The sequence below is a fragment of the Canis aureus genome, chromosome 4, assembly GCF_053574225.1.
Source record: "Canis aureus isolate CA01 chromosome 4, VMU_Caureus_v.1.0, whole genome shotgun sequence".
NCBI lineage: Eukaryota > Metazoa > Chordata > Mammalia > Carnivora > Canidae > Canis > Canis aureus.
Genome location: NC_135614.1, coordinates 21,702,722 through 21,722,627, shown reverse-complemented (window position 1 = coordinate 21,722,627; position 19,906 = coordinate 21,702,722). Strand labels below are relative to the sequence as shown.

The 19,906-nt window shown below is 41.5% G+C and overlaps 1 protein-coding gene and 2 long non-coding RNA genes across 10 annotated transcripts in view; 2 read left to right on the top strand and 1 right to left on the bottom strand.

The window, feature by feature from the left end:
• The window catches only part of CCAR1 (cell division cycle and apoptosis regulator 1), a 61,723-nt gene extending 46,249 nt beyond the window's left edge, over positions 1-15,474 (bottom strand). For 3 of the 7 annotated variants that reach the window (XM_077894763.1, XM_077894769.1, XM_077894770.1), the window contains exons 1-2: positions 14,560-14,767; positions 13,379-13,501 (exon numbers count right to left, since the gene is read on the bottom strand). In XM_077894763.1, the coding sequence (XP_077750889.1) occupies positions 13,379-13,451 (73 nt within the window). In that variant the 5' untranslated portion in view covers positions 13,452-13,501; positions 14,560-14,767. Of the gene's footprint in view, positions 1-13,378; positions 13,502-14,114; positions 14,264-14,559; positions 14,781-15,322 lie in introns of those variants that run through there. The other 4 variants (XM_077894766.1, XM_077894768.1, XM_077894764.1 and 1 more) reach the window with 4 other exon arrangements.
• The window catches only part of LOC144312280 (uncharacterized), a 106,360-nt gene that overhangs the window by 59,432 nt on the left and 27,022 nt on the right, over positions 1-19,906 (top strand). The gene's annotated exons all lie outside the window — the stretch shown is intronic.
• LOC144312278 (uncharacterized) lies at positions 15,246-18,408 on the top strand. Its single transcript, XR_013377770.1, has 2 exons — positions 15,246-15,325; positions 15,409-18,408. It is a non-coding gene; the product is annotated as an uncharacterized LOC144312278 (long non-coding RNA).

Genomic DNA, 19,906 nt, shown 5'->3' with positions numbered 1-19,906 from the left:
TTTCTTGCTTTTACAGTAAGTCAGATACCACAGATGGGCAGAAAGAAGAAACCAGGACTAACTAAATGAATTTAAACAGAAAAAGTGGAGAATCTCTTAATACCAGCATAAATTCAAAATGATGTTAACTGCAATGAGAGTAAAGAAAAAGGTACTGAAATCTAGGACACAGGGTCTAATCAGTGGATCCTGTTATCCTTTTAAAATGGTATGCAAAATTGCAGATGAGATAGTCTAAAGCTTTTATTAGTTTTTAAGAGAATTATGAACCCAAAAAAGTTAAGAACCACTATTCTAGGAAAACAGAAGCAAAATATTCATCAAACACAAGATCGTAGAAAAAATTATTAGTGTTTTAAATTAAGATTGGCAGATTATACATTTGACAGAAGTAGCATCCATGAATCAAATATCATACCCACAACCTTCATCCACCTGAGCTCTGACCTCAGATCTGCTGTTTCATTCTGTTAGTACCAATCTTCAGAATCCTGGAAGTTGCCACAGCAGAAGAACTCAGAGCCAATATCCCAGAAAGTCTATCTTTTTTCTTATTACATACATTTTTAGATGTTCTGAATCCTGGCATCACACAGCAGCCTCACATTAAGTCGATAGGATGCCAGACACATTTCTCTACTATTTAGTCAGTGTTATGAATTAGAAACTATAAAAAAAATTACAGGTGACCCCAGAACAATGTGGAAGTTAAAGGTGCTTGACCTCCCTACACAGTTGAAAGTTTAAATATAACTTTTAAATCCCCCTAAATTAAAAAAAAATTTTTTTTTTTAAAAATTAAAAAATAAATAAATAAATAAATAAATAAATCCCCCTAAATTGGGATGCCTGGGTGGCTCAGCAGTTGAGCATTTGTCTTCCGTTCTGGGCGTGATTCTGTGGTCCCAGGATCAAGTCCTGAATCGGGCTCCCTGCATGGACCCTGCTTCTCCTTCTGTGTCTCTGCCTCTCTCTCTCTCTCATGAATATATAAAACCTTTTATAAATAAATAAATCCCCCCAAATTAACTACCAATAGTCTAATGCCTTAGATAAAATATTCCTAATTAAAGAATGTACCGGGATCCCTGGGTGGCGCAGCGGTTTAGCGCCTGCCTTTGGCCCAGGGCGCGATCCTGGAGACCCAGGATCGAATCCCACGTCAGGCTCCCGGTGCAGGGAGCCTGCTTCTCCCTCTGCCTGTGTTTCTGCCTCTCTCTCTCTCTCTGTGACTATCATTAAAAAAAAAAAAAAAAGAATGTACCAATTAGTTGATTTGTAGATGACATTGTTTTTCTAGGACAATATAGTACTATATCTATGTAAACTATTCACATACAGGCAAGCATATACAAGCTTTAAGACCATACTGATGTCTTGATGACTAAAAAGAATACAGGGCAAGGGCACTGAGGTGGCTCACTCAGCTAAGCATCCAAATCTTGACTTCAGCTTGGGTCAAAGGATTGAGCCCCACTACTCAGTGCTGACTCTACTCAAGATTTTCTTTCCCTCTGCCTTCTCCTGTCCTCCCTGTGCTCTCACTCACTCTCTGAAATAAATAAAATCTTAAAAAAAAAAACAAAAAAAACAAAAAAAAAACCACCACAGGGGTACCTAACAGGCTTTTAGTCTGTAGAACATGCAACTCTTGATCTCAGGGTCATGAATTCAAGCCCATTAAGTGTAGGATTTACTTTAAAAAAAAAAAAAAAATTCCATTCACATGTATTAGCAGTTAATGACTGAATTTAGTCATAAGAGTTTTTCATTTATATGTTTTCTATCATTTCTCCCCAAATTTTGCACTGTAATTATTATTGTTCAAAGATTTTTGAAAGAAAACTGAAAATAGTATAAAGTGAAACACTGAGTAAAAAGAGAACTACAGTAGCAAAGAAAAAACATAAAGCTCATTAAAAAAAATAGATTTTATTTATTTGAGGGATGCCTGGGTGGCTTAGTGTTTGAGCACCTGCCTTGGGCCCAGGGCATGATCCTGGAGTCCTGGGATCAAGTCCCACGTCGGGTGCCCTGCATGGAGCCTGCTTCTTCCTCTATGTCTCTGCCTCTCTCATGAATAAATAAAGAAAATCTTTTAAAACAAAATATGTTATTTATTTGAGAAAGAGCAAGCATACGCAAGCGAGGGAAGGGGCAGAAAAACAAGGAGAAACCGACTTCCCACTGAGTAGGGAGCCCAATGGGGCTAGATCCCAGGACTCTGAGATCATGACTGGAGCCAAAGGCAGACGCTTAGCGATCGGAGTCATTTAGGCACCCTGTTTTGTTTTGTTTTTTAAATTAAAGTTAATTCGGGGGTGGAGGGGCTGACTGGCTCAGAGAATTATGCTACTCTTGATCTTGCCAACATTACTTCAAGCCCCACATTGGGTCTGCAGAGGTTACTGAAAGAAATAAACTTTTTTTTTTTTAAGATTTTATTTATTTATTCATGAGAGACACACACAGAGATAGAGAGGCAGAGACAGAGGCAGAAAGAGAAGCAGGCTCCCTGCGAGGACTCCAATGTGGGACTTGATCCCAGGACCCTGGGTTCATGCCCTGGGCTGAAGGCAGACACTTTAACCACTGAGCCACTCAGGCATCCCAGAAATAAATAAACAAACCCCTCAGGATTGACATAACTTACCAGATTTTAGAACATTTACTTTAATGGCATATATAGGCCATTGAAAATTTAGATCCTGCATCATATTTAAGACTTTTTAAGAGAAAAACTTTATAAGAAATATTACCTAAACATGTGGCTTGCTCAGTATTCAATTGCAAGTTTTCATTCTTGGACTTTGAAAATAAACAGCAATATTTATGTGAATCAGACTAAGTGGCTTTCCATTTTTACAACTCCACTATACCTTGCCCTTGGATTTAGAAGGGAAAATAAAATATCTCTAGGACACTTGCATAGCTCAGTCAGTTAAGTGCCCAACTCTTGGTTTCGGCTCACGTCGTGATCTCAGTGTTGAAAGACAGAGCCGGCATCGGGCTCTGCCCTCAATACGGACTCTGCTTGTCCTTCTCTTTCTCTGCGCTTGGGCATGCACCCACACTTTCTCTTTCATAATTAAAATCTTTACAAACAGGGGATCCCTGGGTGGCGCAGCGGTTTGGCGCCTGCCTTTGGCCCAGGGCGCGATCCTGGAGACCCAGGATCGAATCCCACGTCAGGCTCCCGGTGCATGGAGCCTGCTTCTCCCTCTGCCTGTGTCTCTGCCTCTCTCTCTCTCTCTCTCTGTGACTATCATAAATAAATAAAATTAAAAAAAAAAAAAAATCTTTACAAACAAACAAAAAACCACTAACAGCCAACTGTTGACTGGAAGCCTTACTGGAAATATGAATAGTTAATATATTTTGTATGTTATATGCATTATATAGTCTTTTTTTTTTTTTTAAGATTTTTACTTATTCATGTGAGACACAGGGAGAGAGAGAGGGAGAGTAAGAGACACAGGCAGAGGGAGAAGCAGGCTCCATGCAGGAAGCCCAACGTGGGACTCGATCCCGGATCTCCAGAATCACGCCCTGGGCCGAAGGTGGCACTAAACCACTGAGCCACCCAGGCTGCCCCCACCCCCTTTTTTAAAGTATGCTCCATGCCCGGTATGGGGCACAACAGAGGACTTGAACTCATGACCCTGAGATCATAACTGAGCTGAGATCAAGAGTCCATGCTTAACCAACTGAGCCACTGAGGAGTCCTATATCCTGTTATTTACAATAAAGTAAGCTAGAGAAGAGAAAATCATAAGGAAAATACATTTACAGGACAGTACTTATCACCCCCCCCCCAAAAAAATCTCAATAAAAGTGGACTCACACAGTTCAAACCCATGTGTTCAAGGGTCAATGCGTGTTGATAAAGGGTTCAACTGCTAGGTGAAATTCACAGGAAAGAAATTTACATTCTACTAGTTGTGTCAAACCACTAGCTAGTTAATTCAAATTTTGTGAAATCACTGTGCATGTGGTTGTGGCTTCTATATATCTGCAATATAGCTCTTGTAAAAATCATTCATATTTGAGACTTTTACTCTCAAAGTTTATTTCATTATTAATATCCTTTTTTTGTGTGGTTATCTGAGAAACTATACTTGAATTTTTCTAAGTAGCATTCTCCACTCTTGTGAATTATAATCAATATTCTGCAAGATAATTCTATAATTTACAAAGTACAAAGGTATCAATCCCTGACTAAATCTTTCCACCCAAGTGGCCAAACATTTGTCAGCTAGAGATGTTTTTCCAACTATGCAAAGTACAAGAGTCTCATTTATCTAATTCAATGATTGCTGAAGGTCTTCTGACCCTTCTGAAACAGATTTGTTTATCACTGTGTATCAATACTTCCACAGACAAACCTATGAAATGAGCCCTAAATGACCACAGGCTACCAGTAAACAAGTAAACTCAAGGGCTACCATTTTTTAAACCTTTAAGGACAAACGTAAATTATATCATTTTCTAAAATGTAAAAAAACTGGGATGCTGGGGGTGGCTCAGCGGTTGAGTGTCTGCCATAGGCTCAGAGCATGATCCTGGGTCTGGGGATCAAGGCTGGCATCGGGCTTCCTGGGAGGAGCCTGCTTCTCCCTCTGCCTGTCTCTGCCTCTGTGTATCTCATGAATGAATGAATGAATGAATGAATGAATGATCTTTAAAAAGAAAAAGTAAAATCACCTTCATATGACCGAAACACACCCGTGCTATGATACAGTAATAGTTTTTACCGAATACCAAGAAACCCACCATTAAAACACAAAAGAGAGGGCAGCCCCGGTGGCTCAGCGGTTTAGTGCTGCCTTCAGCCCAGGGCCTGATCCTGGAGACCCAGGATCGTGTCCCATGTCAGGCTCCCTGCATGGAGCCTGCTTCTCCCTCTACCTGTGTCTCTGCCTCTTTCTCTTTCTGTGTCTCTCATGAATAAATAATAAACAAAATCTTAAAAAAAAAAAAACACAAAAGAGAAACCTCTCCCATTTCTGTTGTCCCTTGAGCTTATCAAACTCACTGTTAAACTTATTTTTTTTTTCACTGTTAAATTTAAAACTCATTACCTTTAAACCTTGGTGCTCTATCTTTATAAGAGAAGTCATCCTGAAATAAAATTCAAATCCTCAAACTGATGACAGAAACTTCATTTTTTCACCTTCTGCAAAAGTAGTTAAAGCATTGATCAAATAATACTTTCTCATTTGAAATTTCTACTACCAACACATACTCCAAAAGTAATCTCAGGGACATATGGGTGGCTCAGCAGTTGACCGTCTGCCTTGGGCTCAGGGCATGATCCCGGGATCCGGGACTGAGTCTCACATTGGGCCATTGGGCTCCTTGCGGGGAGCCTGCTTCTCCCTTGGCCTGTGTCTCTGCCTCTCTCACTCTGTGTCTCAGGACTTGATCCCAGGACACAGGATCACGCCCTGAGTCAAAGACAGACGCTCAACTGCTGAGCCACCCAGGTATCCCTAAATCCATGTTTTAAATCAAATAAGTGTCCTCTAAATGTCATCGTCTCAATATCCTTTGAAGATCAGATTTCGGGATCCCTGGGTGGCGCAGTGGTTTGGCGCCTGCCTTTGGCCCAGGGCGCGATCCTGGAGACCCGGGATCAAATCCCATGTCGGGCTCCTGGTGCATGGGGCCTGCTTCTCCCTCTGCCTATGTCTCTGCCTCTCTCTCTGTGTGTGACTATCATAAATAAATAAAAATTTTAAAAATAAAAATAAATAAATAAATAAAGATCAGATTTTACACAACTACAAAACCTTTGATGCTCCCATGCACAGATAACTTTCTTACAATCAGATAACTCATTGGTCAATGTACTGCTCATTTGCAAGGTTCTACTGTAAGCCCATAAAAAAAAAAAAAAGAAATTAAGGCTCAGTATATTTTAAATATAACATATTCCAAGTATTGTATCCTTCTATAATTGTCTTGTTTGACATACTAGCCACCAGACATATGTGGCCATTTCAATTTAAAGGAGTGAAAATTAAATAAAACTAGAAATTCCTCAGTCACAATAACCACATTTCAAGTGCTCAATAGCCCCATGTTGCTAGCGGGTAGCAAATTAGACAATGAAGACATAAAATACATCCATCATTGCAGCAAATACTTCTCAGTGGACAGTACTATTCTGTAACAAAGAGGCAAAGCCTTAACTAATTATTAATTATCTGTGTTATATGGAGTTCTTACAACCTCTATAAAGATGAACATCCTTACAGAAGGGGATCCCTGGGTGGCTTAGCAGTTTACCTCCTGCCTTAGGCCCAGGTTCTCCCTCTGCCTCTCTCTGTCCCTGTCTCTCTCATGAATAAATAAATAAAATCTTTGCCAAAAAAAAGACACAAAAAACAAAACACATCCTTACATAAGATAGCTCTTCCACTCTCTTAAAGTCCCATGGATGTGATAACTAATGGACCTGGCTATAGTCTCTTCTAGCTATTATTCAAATAATTGATCAACTCTCCCTTTCAGGCAAATGAAGACACTATTTGTAATGTTCTAGGATTTCTTCTATCCTAATTGCCTCTATTATTCATCCAATTTTCGGCCCCATTTCTTCCTTTTTTTTTTTTTTTTTTTTTTTAATTTTTATTTATTTATGATAGTCACAGAGAGAGAGAGAGAGGGGCACAGAGACATAGGCAGAGGGAGAAGCAGGCTCCATGCACCGGGAGCCTGATGTGGGATTCGATCCCGGGTCTCCAGGATCGCGCCCTGGGCCAAAGGCAGGCGCCAAACCGCTGCGCCACCCAGGGATCCCTTCGGCCCCATTTCTTTCAGAGTCTTGTACCACCCAAAGTTAATATTCAAACTTTCTTTAAAAAAAAAAAAAAAAAAGATTTTATTTATTTATTCATGAGAGACACACAGAGAGAGAGAGAGAGGCAGAGACACAGGCAGAGGGAGAAGCAGGCTCCATGCAGGGAGCCCAATGTGGGACTCGATCCCAGGCCTCCAGGACCATGCCCTGGGCCAAAGGCAGGCGCCAAACCCCTGAGCCACCCAGGTATCCCAATATTCAAACTTTCAATGTCACTTCCAATACACTTTCGGCTATAACAGATCAAAATTATTTCCCAGATCATAAAACACATAGTCCAAGAAAAGCCACAATTATATAAACATGAGTTGCATGCTCAAGTTAGGATAGAGAGATGGGAACTCATTGCCTTGCAGTAGGATTTTTTAAGATTTTATTTATTTATTTGAGAGAGAGAAAAGAGCACAAGCAGGGGAAGTGGCAGAGGGAGAAACAGGCTCCCTGCTGAGCAGGGAGTCCAATGCGGGGCTCAATCCCAGGACCTTGATAGAGATCATGACCTGAGCCAAAGGCAGATACTTAGAGGACTGACCCACCCAGGAACAGGGACGCCTGTAGTTTGATGTTAATACAGCCCTCACTGGATCAGAGCAAAAATAAGGAATACTAAGAGAATGAGGGGAAAAAAGTATGTATTAACAATGAGCCTTAAGGGCCACCTGGGCCAAAATAGAGGTAGGAAAAATGAAGTCATATTTAAAACAACTGGATTGGTATTAGCTTCAGTCGCCTGTTGGAAAGCACATCATCACTATAGTCTTAACTCCTAAACTAGTTCATGTTTCTTTATGGCCAGAATGCAGTCGTTTTACAAATGGTCAAAAGAAATAGATGAGAAAATAGGTCAGAATATGCTAAATCATTTTTCATACTTCAGTATTATGATTATATACAGATATAAATGCAAAGATTTTTTAATCAAATCTAAATTTGACTAAATTATATCTAGTCAATATAATTAATCTTAAGGTAAAAGATTCAGTCAGTCAGGCATCTGGCTGGCTCAGGAGTGGCGCATTCAACTATTGATCTTGGGGTTATGAGTTTGAGTTTTAATTAGTATTTAAAAAATAAAAATAAATTTTAAAAAAAGTCATGGTCTGCCTGGGTGGGTCAGTCACTTTAAATGCCGACGCATGGGGATCCCTGGGTGGCGCAGCGGTTTGGCGACTGCCTTTGGCCCAGGGCGCGATCCTGGAGACCTGGGATCGAATCCCACATCAGGCTCCTGGTGCATGGAGCCTGCTTCTCCCTCTGCCTATGTCTCTGCCTCTCTCTCTCTCTCTCTCTCTCTCTGTGACTATCATAAATAAATAAAAAATTTTAAAAAAAAAAAGGTGCCGACGCATGATTTCAGCTTAGATCATGATCTCAGGGTCATGGGATCGGGCTATAGGTTGGACTCTGTGCTCAGCAGAGTCTACTTGTCCCTCTCCCTCTGCTCCTCCACCACTCTCACGTACACATTTTTAATAAATAAAATCTCTTTTTAAATTTTTAAAAAAGATTTTATTTATGTATTTGAGGAGAGTGAGCGAGAAAGTACAAGCAGGGGAAGAGGCAGAAGCAGACTCCCCGGAACAGGGAGCCTGACGTAAGGCCTGCTCCCAGCACCATGACCTGAACCAAAGGCTGACTCATAATCCACTGAGCTGCCCCATAAATGAGGCATATGAGGTGCCCCATAAATAAAATCTTAAAAAACAAAATCTAAAGATTCACTGGCTATCTCATTCTTAATGTCTCTTTACTTCTTAAATTGTTAAATTTTCAGACCTAAAAGTTCTAAAACAAAATATAACTGTCACTCAATATATACCATAAGACTTCAGCTAGAAGAGAGAAAAAAGGGAGAAATATTAAGAACAATTATTTTAAGGTAGGAGAAATGAGATACAGGGCTAGAAAGGCAGAACAACCTGAACACCATCCCAAGGAGTTTGAAATGAATTCTTAAAATCCTCAAAGATATGTTAGCAGATGACTCAGAATAATGGAAGATAAAGAACCACAATTCCGATGTCCTAACATTAACTCTTTTGTAACCATCTGTAAAACCTAAAATTTGTTTAGGTCACCTTTCTGGACCTCAAATTCCTTATCTGTTACAGAAAGTTGTTGAGACAAAAACTAGGTCAGGTACCATCCAGCTTTGAAAAAGTTTGCGATTTAGTCAGGGTGCCTAGGTGGACTCAGTCAGTTTAAGTGTCTGCTATGAGCTCAGGTCACAATTCCAGGGTACTGGGATCAAGCCACACATTGGGCTCCCAACTCAGCAGGGAGTCTGCTTCTCCCTCTGCCCCCCCCTGCTCATGCTCTCTCATCTTAAAAAAAAAGAAAGAAAGAAAGAAAAAAAGAACAAAATAAAAGAGTAATACCATCCACCAAGCGAGAGATGGGAAAAAGAGCTTCCTGACTTAAGGATCCATGGTAAGCACTATGGATTAGGTTTGGGAAAGGCAAGGAAGACCCTGAAAGTTAGGTGAGAGATTTTGGAACGTGAGTTTTAAGCAAGAGAAAGCTGCTACTGACAGTTATTCAAATAAGAAGTGCCCAGGGCGTAAATGCAAAATGGAGCATACCTGAGGCATTTTCAAAGGGGAAAAAAGTCAAGATTTGATATATGACTGAATATGGGGGTTAAAGGAAAAGAAAATCAAAGATGACAGATGAGGACACCTCTAAGAATTCAAAATTAACCCGAAACAATTCAAATATCAATCTTAAATTTTACAACAGATTTCAGCAATATATTGCTAGCATGCATGCTTTTACTAAAGTTTTTAATATTATCTAATTTTTAGGGTTATTTAAGTACTCTCTACACACCTAACGTGGGGCTCAAAATCATGACTGAGATCAAAAGTCGCATGCTCTTCTAAGTGAGCCAGCCAAGTGCCCCCTTTATATGTTTTGTTTTATTTTTTATTTTTCCCCCCTTTTATATATATACACATATATATATGTATATATATATATATACACATATATATACATGTGTATATATATATATATATATTTTTATATTTTTTTTATGATAGTCACACAGAGAGAGAGAGAGAGGCAGAGACAGGCAGAGGGAGAAGCAGGCTCCATGCACCGGGAGCCCGACGTGGGATTCGATCCCGGGTCTCCAGGATCGTGCCCTGGGCCAAAACCAGGCGCTAAACCGCTGCGCCACCCAGGGATCCCCCCTTTATATATTTTAAATAAGTCAGCTGTGTGAATGCAGTTAAATTTTCTATCACTGTTAGTTGAGAATTTTCAAGGTTAGTACAAATGCAAAATATCTTTGCTAGAAAATAGAACAGCAAACACTTTAACTGAATAAAACCATGTTAAGTTATATACAAAAGTAGTAATTTTCATACTGCTCTCAAGACAAAATGAATCAGAAATATAGGCACAGAAATCAAAATATTTAATTCAAGCTGAATTATTCAGTTAACCTTTTACTGTTCCACGATCATTTGATTGATGACTGGCCTCTGATACTAATATGTCAGGCATATTTTCAAAGGGTGCATTTTTTTTTTTTAACAGAGTAAAAAACTGGCACCTACACTATTATCCCAATTAAGTCCTTATATGTCCTTTGTTGAAATTTATCGAATTGAACTTGAAGCTGCCAGGAGAAAACCTGAGACAATAAAATTAGGTTAGAATGTTCTCCATTTAGGGTTGCGTGGCTGGCTCTACCAGTGGAGCATGTGACTCCTGATCTCAGAGTTGTGAGTTCAAGCCCCATGTTGGGTGTGGAAATTATTTAAAGTTAAAAAAAAAAAAAAGGGATCCCTGGGTGGCGCAGCGGTTTGGCGCCTGCCTTTGGCTCAGGGCGTGATCCTGGAGACCCAGGATCGAATCCCACGTCGGGCTCCCGGTGCATGGAGCCTGCTCCTCCCTCTGCCTATGTCTCTGCGCCTCTCTCTCTCTCTCTATCATAAATAAATAAAAAAAAAAAAAAAAAAAAAAAACTAGGGGTGGTGGAAGGGGAGGAGGGCGGGGGGTGGGGATGAATGGGTGACGGGCACTGAGGGGGGCACTTGACGGGATGAGCACTGGGTGTTATTCTGTATGTTGGTAAATTGAACACCAATAAAAAATTAATTTATTAAAAAAAATAAATAAAAAAATAACAAAGTTTAAAAAAAGTTCTCCAATTAAAGGAGATGTAAATAAAACACATTTTAAATGCCTCAGGATTGAAAATTTAGCTTTTACAAAAATTTGTGTGGCTCTGAAAATCAGCTCTATTAAGAAGAGAGGATTAATCGCAGAAAAGGGTTTTAAGATGAAGGTAAGAAAACAGTAAGCTTTCAGGAAGCAGCCTAAAATATAGCACCTGGAAATGAAACATTTTACTAAAAACAGTATCACTAGAGTTCCATTTAGAACCTACTCCAGGATTGTTACAGAAAAGCTAAAGGCAGACAGATGCTAACAAAACACCTGGACTACTTAAACTGATGATACGTCAATAAAATTTGATTTTGAAAAACTCTGATTAACAAGGTCTAAGAAAACCCACAAATAATTTCCTATAGCACAAATAGAAGCTCTGTTTACACAAACCCCATTATTTATATTTGGACTCTGGAAAATATGGCAAGGGAGACCTATATTTACTATTGACTTTGGGTTTAATAATTTTACAAACATCTGGTGTCTTCACTATTTTTAAATTTTTTTTAAGATTTTATTTATTTATTCATGAGAGACACAGAGAGAGAGAGAGGGGCAGTGACACAGGCAGAGGAGGAGCAGGCTCCATGCAGGGAGCCCGATGTGGGACTGGATCCTGGGACTCCAGGATCACGCCCTGGGCCGAAGGCAGTCGCCAAACCACCGAGCCACCCAGGGATCCCCTCAGTATTTTAAAAAAAAAAAAAAAGTGTAATATGAATTTAATTATAATACAAATGTTAATAACTACAGATAACAGGCTTCTGCCATTAAGAGCTATTTTACTGAATAACACAAATATAAATTTAAAACAAATTTTAAAAAATAATAATAAAAAATAAAACAAATTATTATGCAGAAAAAGCCAGGTAAACCATGTTTAGTTTACCAAAATACAAGTACATAGCACTTGGGACACCTAGGGTGGCTCAGTGGTTGAGCATCTGCCTTTGGCTCAGGGTGTGATTCTGGGGTCCTGGAATCGAGACTCTTCCATCAGGCTCCTTGCAGGGAGCCTGCTTTTCACTCTGCCAATGTCTCTCTGCCTCTAGGTCTCTTATGAATAGATAAAATCTTTGGGGGGAAAAAAAAGTATATAGCACTTGCTTCTGGACACAGAGTAACTGCTAATAATTCCACATTTCATCAAAACTAAATCAATACCAGAGTCCCCATTACTTAACATAAAATAGTACCTAGATCTGAATTAAATACAATCCATTATAATTATTTCATAATATCTTCAGTTGCTTACAGAATCAATCATTTAACTCCCCAAATGAAGAGTAACTAAGATAAAAACTCAGAAGCATCCATTTCTTTAAGGAGAAAGGTCACCTACTTAAGTTAATCATGTCCATCAATTTTAGAACACCCAAGCCAGAAGATCATTGCGTCTCTATACCCCTGAATTACTAAAATTGACATTTTAAGTAAAAGGCAGTAAAGAACCAGTATTAGAGATGTCATAAATAAAAAAATATACTCAAATTAACAGAATAAACTAATTTTACTGGGTACTTAAACTGAAGTTCATTCTGTAGAATCTTTGGGAAAATTATGTAAGATTCAAACTGTAAGTCAAGAAATGGGAAAAAAAATTTTCCCCTTAATTAAAAAAAAAAATCTCCTCCGGAACACCTGGGTGGCTCTGCGGTTGATGAGCGTCTGTCTCAGCTCAAGGGTGTGATCCCGGGGTCCCAGATCAAGTCCCACATATTGCTCCCTGTGGAGAGCCCGCTTCTCTTTCTGCCTACGTCTGTCTCTCTCTCTGAATAAATAAATCTTTAAAAAGTCAATAAATAAATATCTTCTTAAGAAGCAAAGGGAACACTTTCAATGGCACATTTTTGTTGACCTTTTGAAAATGTCAACATTCCTTTGCTCCTTTTACATCTATTCATCTTTTTCCTTTGCTTGATAAATTCTTTAGAATTGGGCTTTTCACTTTAAATTCAAACAACTGAAAGCTAGTCATATATAATTTTTCATAAAACTTAAACTTTTAATATATTACTTTTTAAATGTAACTTGTGACTACTGACACACTAACGTGCCAAATGAGATAACCTCTAATCAATGAGTGGCTGCTAACCTAATTAAATCAAATAAAAGTTAATCAACTTAATGTTTGAAAAACTATACAAAACTATCAAAACTGTGTGAAACAGACGTTTTGCTGGTTGATCCCAGAATTTTTAAAAGCTTCACAAATAGAAGATACATCATTTGCTAACATTCTACAATATCACACGGAGCCTGATTCACATAGTTGTAACATGTCCTCCCCCCATCCCCCAAGTTTACAGTACATGTGTTCAGGAGCCTGACCTGGCTGAGATACCGCAGTGGCTGTAAACTGAGTAGCCCATGGCGGATTCTTCTGTCCTCCAAACTGAGCCATGATGAAAGGGGGGTAAAAATCTTCACTTGTTTGTCTTCTATAGCAGCGACCTATTAAGAAAAAGAATCCACATTTTAAAGCTCAAACTGATGAATATCGTGAAAAGTACTGTTAAAGAAGTGATTGTCAAGGACATCTCCGTAGATCGTTGTTGCATAAATAACAAGGTATATATACGAACGTCCTGATATGCAGCAAAAAACATTCTACATCAAGTGGCTCGCCAAAAGCACCCAATTTCAACATATGAAACGAGGAGTCGACTTACAGGAAGGGCACTTCTTTCCGAAGACTACAAACTGTCATATTTAAACGGAAGACCATGTGCTGTTATCTACCCAATTCTTAATAAGTACACAGCTCCAGGTTCAAAGAAAACAGAGCCTGCGTCTATCTTTCGGCGATGTTGGGGGCTGAAAGTGGCGAAACCAATAACGGAAACTGGGGATGAAAACACTGAATAAAGGTATTTAAGGCCACCATTTAAATAACGTACATCTCCTTACTTTCTTGGGCTGGGGAGGGCCGAGGGGCTCCTTTTCTCTCCCCTCCCTCGAGGGAAAAGACAGTTGAAATAACGGATGCCCCCTGAAGAACCATCGCTAAGACCCCTCCCCCCTAAAAAAAACAAGTCAGAAAAGGCGAAGATCTCAGCCCGCGCACCCCCTCCTTCCCCCGGCGACTCGCAGGGGCCGGAGCTCAGCCATCCATCTTCCTCCAGCCCCAGCTCCTCCCGGGACGCAGACCAGAGAAGGCGGAATCTCCGTCTCACGAGACTGGGCGAAGCGCCAAGAGAGGACTACTGAAAGCCCTGGTCCCCTCGGCCCGCCCGGCCGGGCCGAGAGCCTCTGTCCCCCCAGCCCCGCGCCGCCGCCAGCCGCCCGACGCCCCGGGCCGGCGGCGGGGACGCAGAAGCTCGGCGGCTGCGGAGTGAGGAGGGACCGCAGGCCCGCGCGGCGGAGGAGCGCCGGAGGCACCTGAGGAGCCGCGGAGGGGAAGGGGAGACGACAACACAAGGCGGTGGGGGAGGGGCCTGCCGCGCGGGGCCTGCTCCGACCCGCACAAAAGGGACCGCGTCCCTCCCGCCCCAGTCCCACGAGAGCCCCACCGTCGCCGGCCTACGAACGCCGTGCTACCGAAACAGCCGCTCCCGGCCCTTCCGCGGATCCGACAGGACGTCAGGCCCCCGGCTCCGCCGCCCGCTGCTCCAACCGCGAGGACCAGACCTTCACCTGAGTCGGGTCCCGGCTAACACCGAGGCCATTTCAAACCCGTCAGCGCCAGGCGCATGCGCCAACTTCCCCCTCTTCCTCCACGCCTTCCCCCCCATCTCCGCGAGGAACGGCGCTTACGGGCTGACGTCGTACGTGCGCGCTCCCCCGCCCGCCTTCAATGCGCCCGCCGCCTGCGCTACGCAGCCAGCACTGGAGCGCGCCTGAGGAGAGTTACCTGAGCTTCCCACAACAATGAGCGGGCCGTGTCTCCGCGCCAGCTCGGAAGAGACGCCTTTTCGGAGGGTGGGCGGGGAAGAACCGGCGGTCACGTGACCCGGTCAGCCCGCCGCCATTTTGTACTTTTTCGCCTTTTTTTGTGTGTGTGTGTGTGTGTGTTTTTTTCTTTTTTTCTTTTAGATCAGGTACTTAAAAGAGTGGACATAGCCTGTACTGTCTTCCTGGTTTTTCTTTTTCTTTTAATTGAGATAAAATTCACTTACCGTGTAATTCACTGACTTAAATATTTTGTACAGTCCAGGGACCAATTTTTAAATTTTTTCCAAAAAAAAAAAAAAAATTTTTTTTTCCAGTGGCCTTTATACAGTCCTAAGGTTCTGTAGGCCGTCGCCACCTCAACGCTTAAAAGAAGCACCTTACCCAGTAAGCAGTCGCTCTTTATTCCCTGCTACTGCCATGCCCTCACAGGCACTAGGCGGCTTTGTCTCCTGATGTGTATTTCCTAGGTACTCCGTGTTCATACAAGGTCTTCGGTGTCTGGCTTCTGTGGTGTCTACACGGAGCGTCTCTGGATCGGATTGCACCCCCACCCCACCCCCCAAACATGGAGCGACCCCTTCCGGTGGAAGCCGGTGGCGCAGGTGGTGAAAGACTCGACCGAGGCGGAACAAAGGAAATGGAAGTTTATTACCGTCACCTCAAGGGAGCGACCAGCTGGACCCCGAAGGAGAGAGTCTCTGCAAAGAGGCAGTGGGTGGGGACTGTTTTTAAAGGGGGTCAGATGAGGATTATGGCCACCTGCAGAATTCTCCCGTGTCTGGTATCTGTGACTAGGTGTAAGTAGCCCGTTGGCCAGTTAGGGCCTATGGGTGCATAGTTGAAGGTAGGTTCCCCTGTAGCCCAGCCCATCTGTATTCAGGTCGCCTGGTGGGCCTTTCTGAATTACACTGCTCTGGCCCGTTTGCCTAAAAGTGGCGTCTACAGCCTCTTTGACTTACTGTTTCTAAGTTTCATGAAGCAAGCCTCAGTACTTAATTCCATTTCATGGCTAAAACGAATCCTTCAAATGGCTATCATCACATTTGTTTATCCATTTGTCCTAAGACGATCGCTTAGGTTGTCTTCACTTTTTGCTGTTATGAATAATGTGGCTGTGAATATTCACATACAGGTTTGTGTGTGTGTCTGTGTGTTTTGAACTCTTGTTTTCAGTTCTCTTAAGTATATGCACTAGAGTGGGATTCCGAGTCACGTGGCAGTTCCATGCTTCAGTTTTGAGAAATTGTCAACTTGTTCTCACAGTGGCTACACTGATTTAATTACCATACCCAGGGACGCCTGGGTGGCTCAGTGGTTGAGCGTCTGTCTTTGGCTCAGGTCATGATCCAGGGATCATGGGACATGATCCCGGGATCAAGTCCCACATCGGGCTTCCCACACAGAGCCTGCTTCTCCCTATGCCTGTGTCTCTGCCTCTCTCTCTCTCTCACGAGTAAATAAAATCTTAAAAAAAAAAAAAAATCTTGAGACACAGAGAGAAAAGTAGACTCCCTCCAGGGAGCCCCATGCAGGTCTCCATCCCAGGACCCAGGACGCTCAACCACTGAGCCACCCAGGTGTCCCATAAATAAAATCTAAAAAAAAAAAAAAAAAAAAAAAAGTTATCGTTATAGGTGTGCATGGGTGGCTCAGTCAGTTAAGTAGTTTTGGCTCATGTCACAATCACCTGAGTGGAAAGATCAAGTCCCATGAAGGCTCCATGCTTAGCAGGGAGTCTGCTTGAAGATCCTCTCCCTCTGCCCCTCCTTTTACTCTTGCATGTGTGCATGTGCTCTCTCTCTCTCAAATAAAGTATTTTTTTTAAGATTTTATTTATTTATTTGACACAGAGAGAATGAGAGTGCACATGCAGGGGGAGCCAGTAGAGAAAGAGGGAAAAGCAGGCTCCTCACTGAGCAGGGAGCCAGGTGTAGGGCTCTATCCCAGAACCCTGGGATCATGACCCAAGCTGAATGCAGATGTTTAACCACAGAGTCACCCAGGCACCCCTAAAATAAATCTTTTAAAACAAAACAAAGTTGTTCTTATAGTATCCTTGTGTGTGAAATGGATTTGACTAATCTCCCTAAAGACTAGCAAAGTTATCTTATTGACCATTTGTCTATCTTCTTTACAAAAATGTTTATTCATGTCCTTTGGCTCCCCCTCCCGAACCTTGGTGATTTTTGTGTGTGTGCAGTAAAAAAAGATATATATATATGAACATAAAATTTGACATTTTAAACATTTCTAGAAGTGTATAATAATACGATGGCATTAAGTACATTTACAGTGTGGTACAACCATTACCTTTGCGCAATTTTAAATTTGGTTGTCTTTTTGACTTAGTCTAGAGTTCTAGTTCTGCATACTAAATCTTTATCAGAGATATGTTTTGCAGATATTTTCTCCCATTCTGTGGATTATCTTTTCACTTTATTAGTAGTATCATTTCATGCACAAAACACTGATTTTTGTTGAAGTTGAACTTAATCTCTATTTTTGTTATTTCTGTTTGGGAGGACAAATTTTCTGCTACACTTGGAGATTATTCTCACTGATCTAAGAATTAAACGAAGATGAGATAGATTAACAGATTAGATTAAAAAACAAGAAAAGTCAAGTTAATTACATAGATGTGGGACATCCACATAAACATTAGAGATTCCAAAGATAGTCCAGCAAAATGAGGTATATGTGTCATTCTGGATTAAGGAGAAGGAGGTAGGGGTCAGGGGCTTGAAAGGAAAGGAAGGTAATTCATAGGAAGAATAGAAAGAGTAAATATTTGGTAAATGTTTGCTGGGCCAGGGCAGCCCCGATGGCTCAGTGGTTTAGCGCCACCTTCCACTCAGGGTGTGATCCTGGAGATCCGGGATGGAGTCCCACGTCAGGTTCCCTGCATGGAGCCTGCTTCTCTCTCTGCCTGTGTCTCTGCCTCTCTCTCTCTGTGTGTCTGTCATGAATAAATAAATAAAATATTGGGCAGCCCCGGTGGCTCAGCAGTTTAGCACCGCCTTCAGCGCCATGCGTGATCCTGGAGTCCCAGGATCCAGTCCCATGTCGGGCTCCCTGTATGGAGCCTGCTTCTCCCTCTGCCTCTCTCTCTGTACATCTCATGAATAAATAAATAAAATCTTTAAAAAAATAAATAAATAAAAAATAAATAAAATCTTAAAAAAACAAAATTTTAAAAAATGTTTGCTGGGCCATCCAGAAACAATGGGGCAAAGAGATAAAAAAGTCTTGCTAATTTCCTCCCTAAGGGCACTTGGGTGGCTCAGTGGGTTGGGCTCTGCCTTCAGCTCAGGTCATGATCCCAGCCTCCTGAGATCAAGCCCTATGTTGGGCTCCCTGCTTAGTGGGGAAGCTGTTTCTCCCTCTCCTTCTACCCCTCCCTGTGCTCATTCTCTCTCTCTCTCTCTCTCAAATAAATAAATAAAATGTTAAAAAAAAAAAAAACACCCAACATGAGGCTCAACTCACAACCCTGAGACCAAGAGTTGCATGCTCTTCCAACTAAGACAGCTAGGTTCCCCAGTAGTTGGAATTTTGATAGGGATTTCATTGAATTTGTAGACCAATTTAGGGAGTATTGCCATCTTAACAATATTATCCATTTCATGATTAGAGGATCTTTTCTCTTTAATTATTTAATTATAAATTATTTAATTACAAAATTAATTAAATTTAATTATACAATTAAATAAATTTAAATTTTTTAATTTTTATGTTTTAATATATTTTACTTATTTTATTATTTTTTTAAAGATTTGTTTATTAATGAGAGACACAGAGAGAAAGGCAGAGACATAGGCAGAGGGAGAAGCAGGCTCCCTATGGGGAGCCCGATGTGGGACTCGATCCTGGATCCTGGATCCTGGGATCAGGCCCTGAGCTGAAGGCAGATGCTCAACTGCTGAACCACCCAGGTGTCCCTATTTTACCTATTTATTTGACAGAGCATACAAGTAGTGGGTGGTGCTGAGGGAGAGCAAGAGGGAGAAGCAGACTTCCTGCTGAGCATGGAGCCTGACATGGGGTTCTATCCCAGGACCCCAATATCATGACCTGAGACCTAGTCATATGTTTAACTAACTGGGCGGACCAGGTAGTCCATTCATCATTGTTTTTTTATTCCTCAAATTTTAATTATTTTTTTATTATTTTAAAAAGATTTTATTTATTCATGAGAGACAGAGAGAGAGGCTGAGGGAGAAAAGCAGGCTCCATGTAGGAAGCCCGATGTGGGACTCGATCCCGGGTCTCCAGGATCAGGCCCTGGGCCGAAGGCAGCACTAAACCGCTGAGCCACCCGGGCTGCCCATTATTTTTTTTTTAAGATTTATTTATTTATTCATGAAAGACACAGAGAGAGACAGAGACATAGACGGAGGGAGAAGCAGGCTCCTCGAAGGAAACCTAATGTGGCACACGGTCCCGGATCATGCCCTGAGCCGAAGGCAGATGCTCCACCACTGAGCCACTCAGGCGTCCCTATGTAGGCCATTTTAAAAAAATCTTTTTTGGGGCAGTGCTTGGATGGCTCAGTTGATTTAGCATCCAACTCTTGATTTCGGCTCAGTTCATGACCTCATGGGTCTTGGAATCGAGCCCCACTTTGGGCTCTGCAGTTGGCAGGGAGCCTATTTGAAGATTCTTTCCATTTGTTCCTCCCTCCACTGGCTTTTTTATTTATTCATTTATTTTATTTATCTCCACTGGCTTTGACTCATGTGCTCTCTCTCTCTCTCTCTAAAATAAATAAATAAATCTTTTAAAAAAACTTTTTTTTTTTTTCTTTTTAACAAGGTGCCTGGCTGGCTTAGTCAGTAGAGTGTACAACTCTTGATCTTGGGGTTTTTGGTTTGAACTCCACGTTTGATGTAGAAAATACTTAAAAATAAAATCTTAAAAGGAGTGCCTGGGTCACTTGGTTGGTTGAAGGTCTGCCTTCAGTTCAGG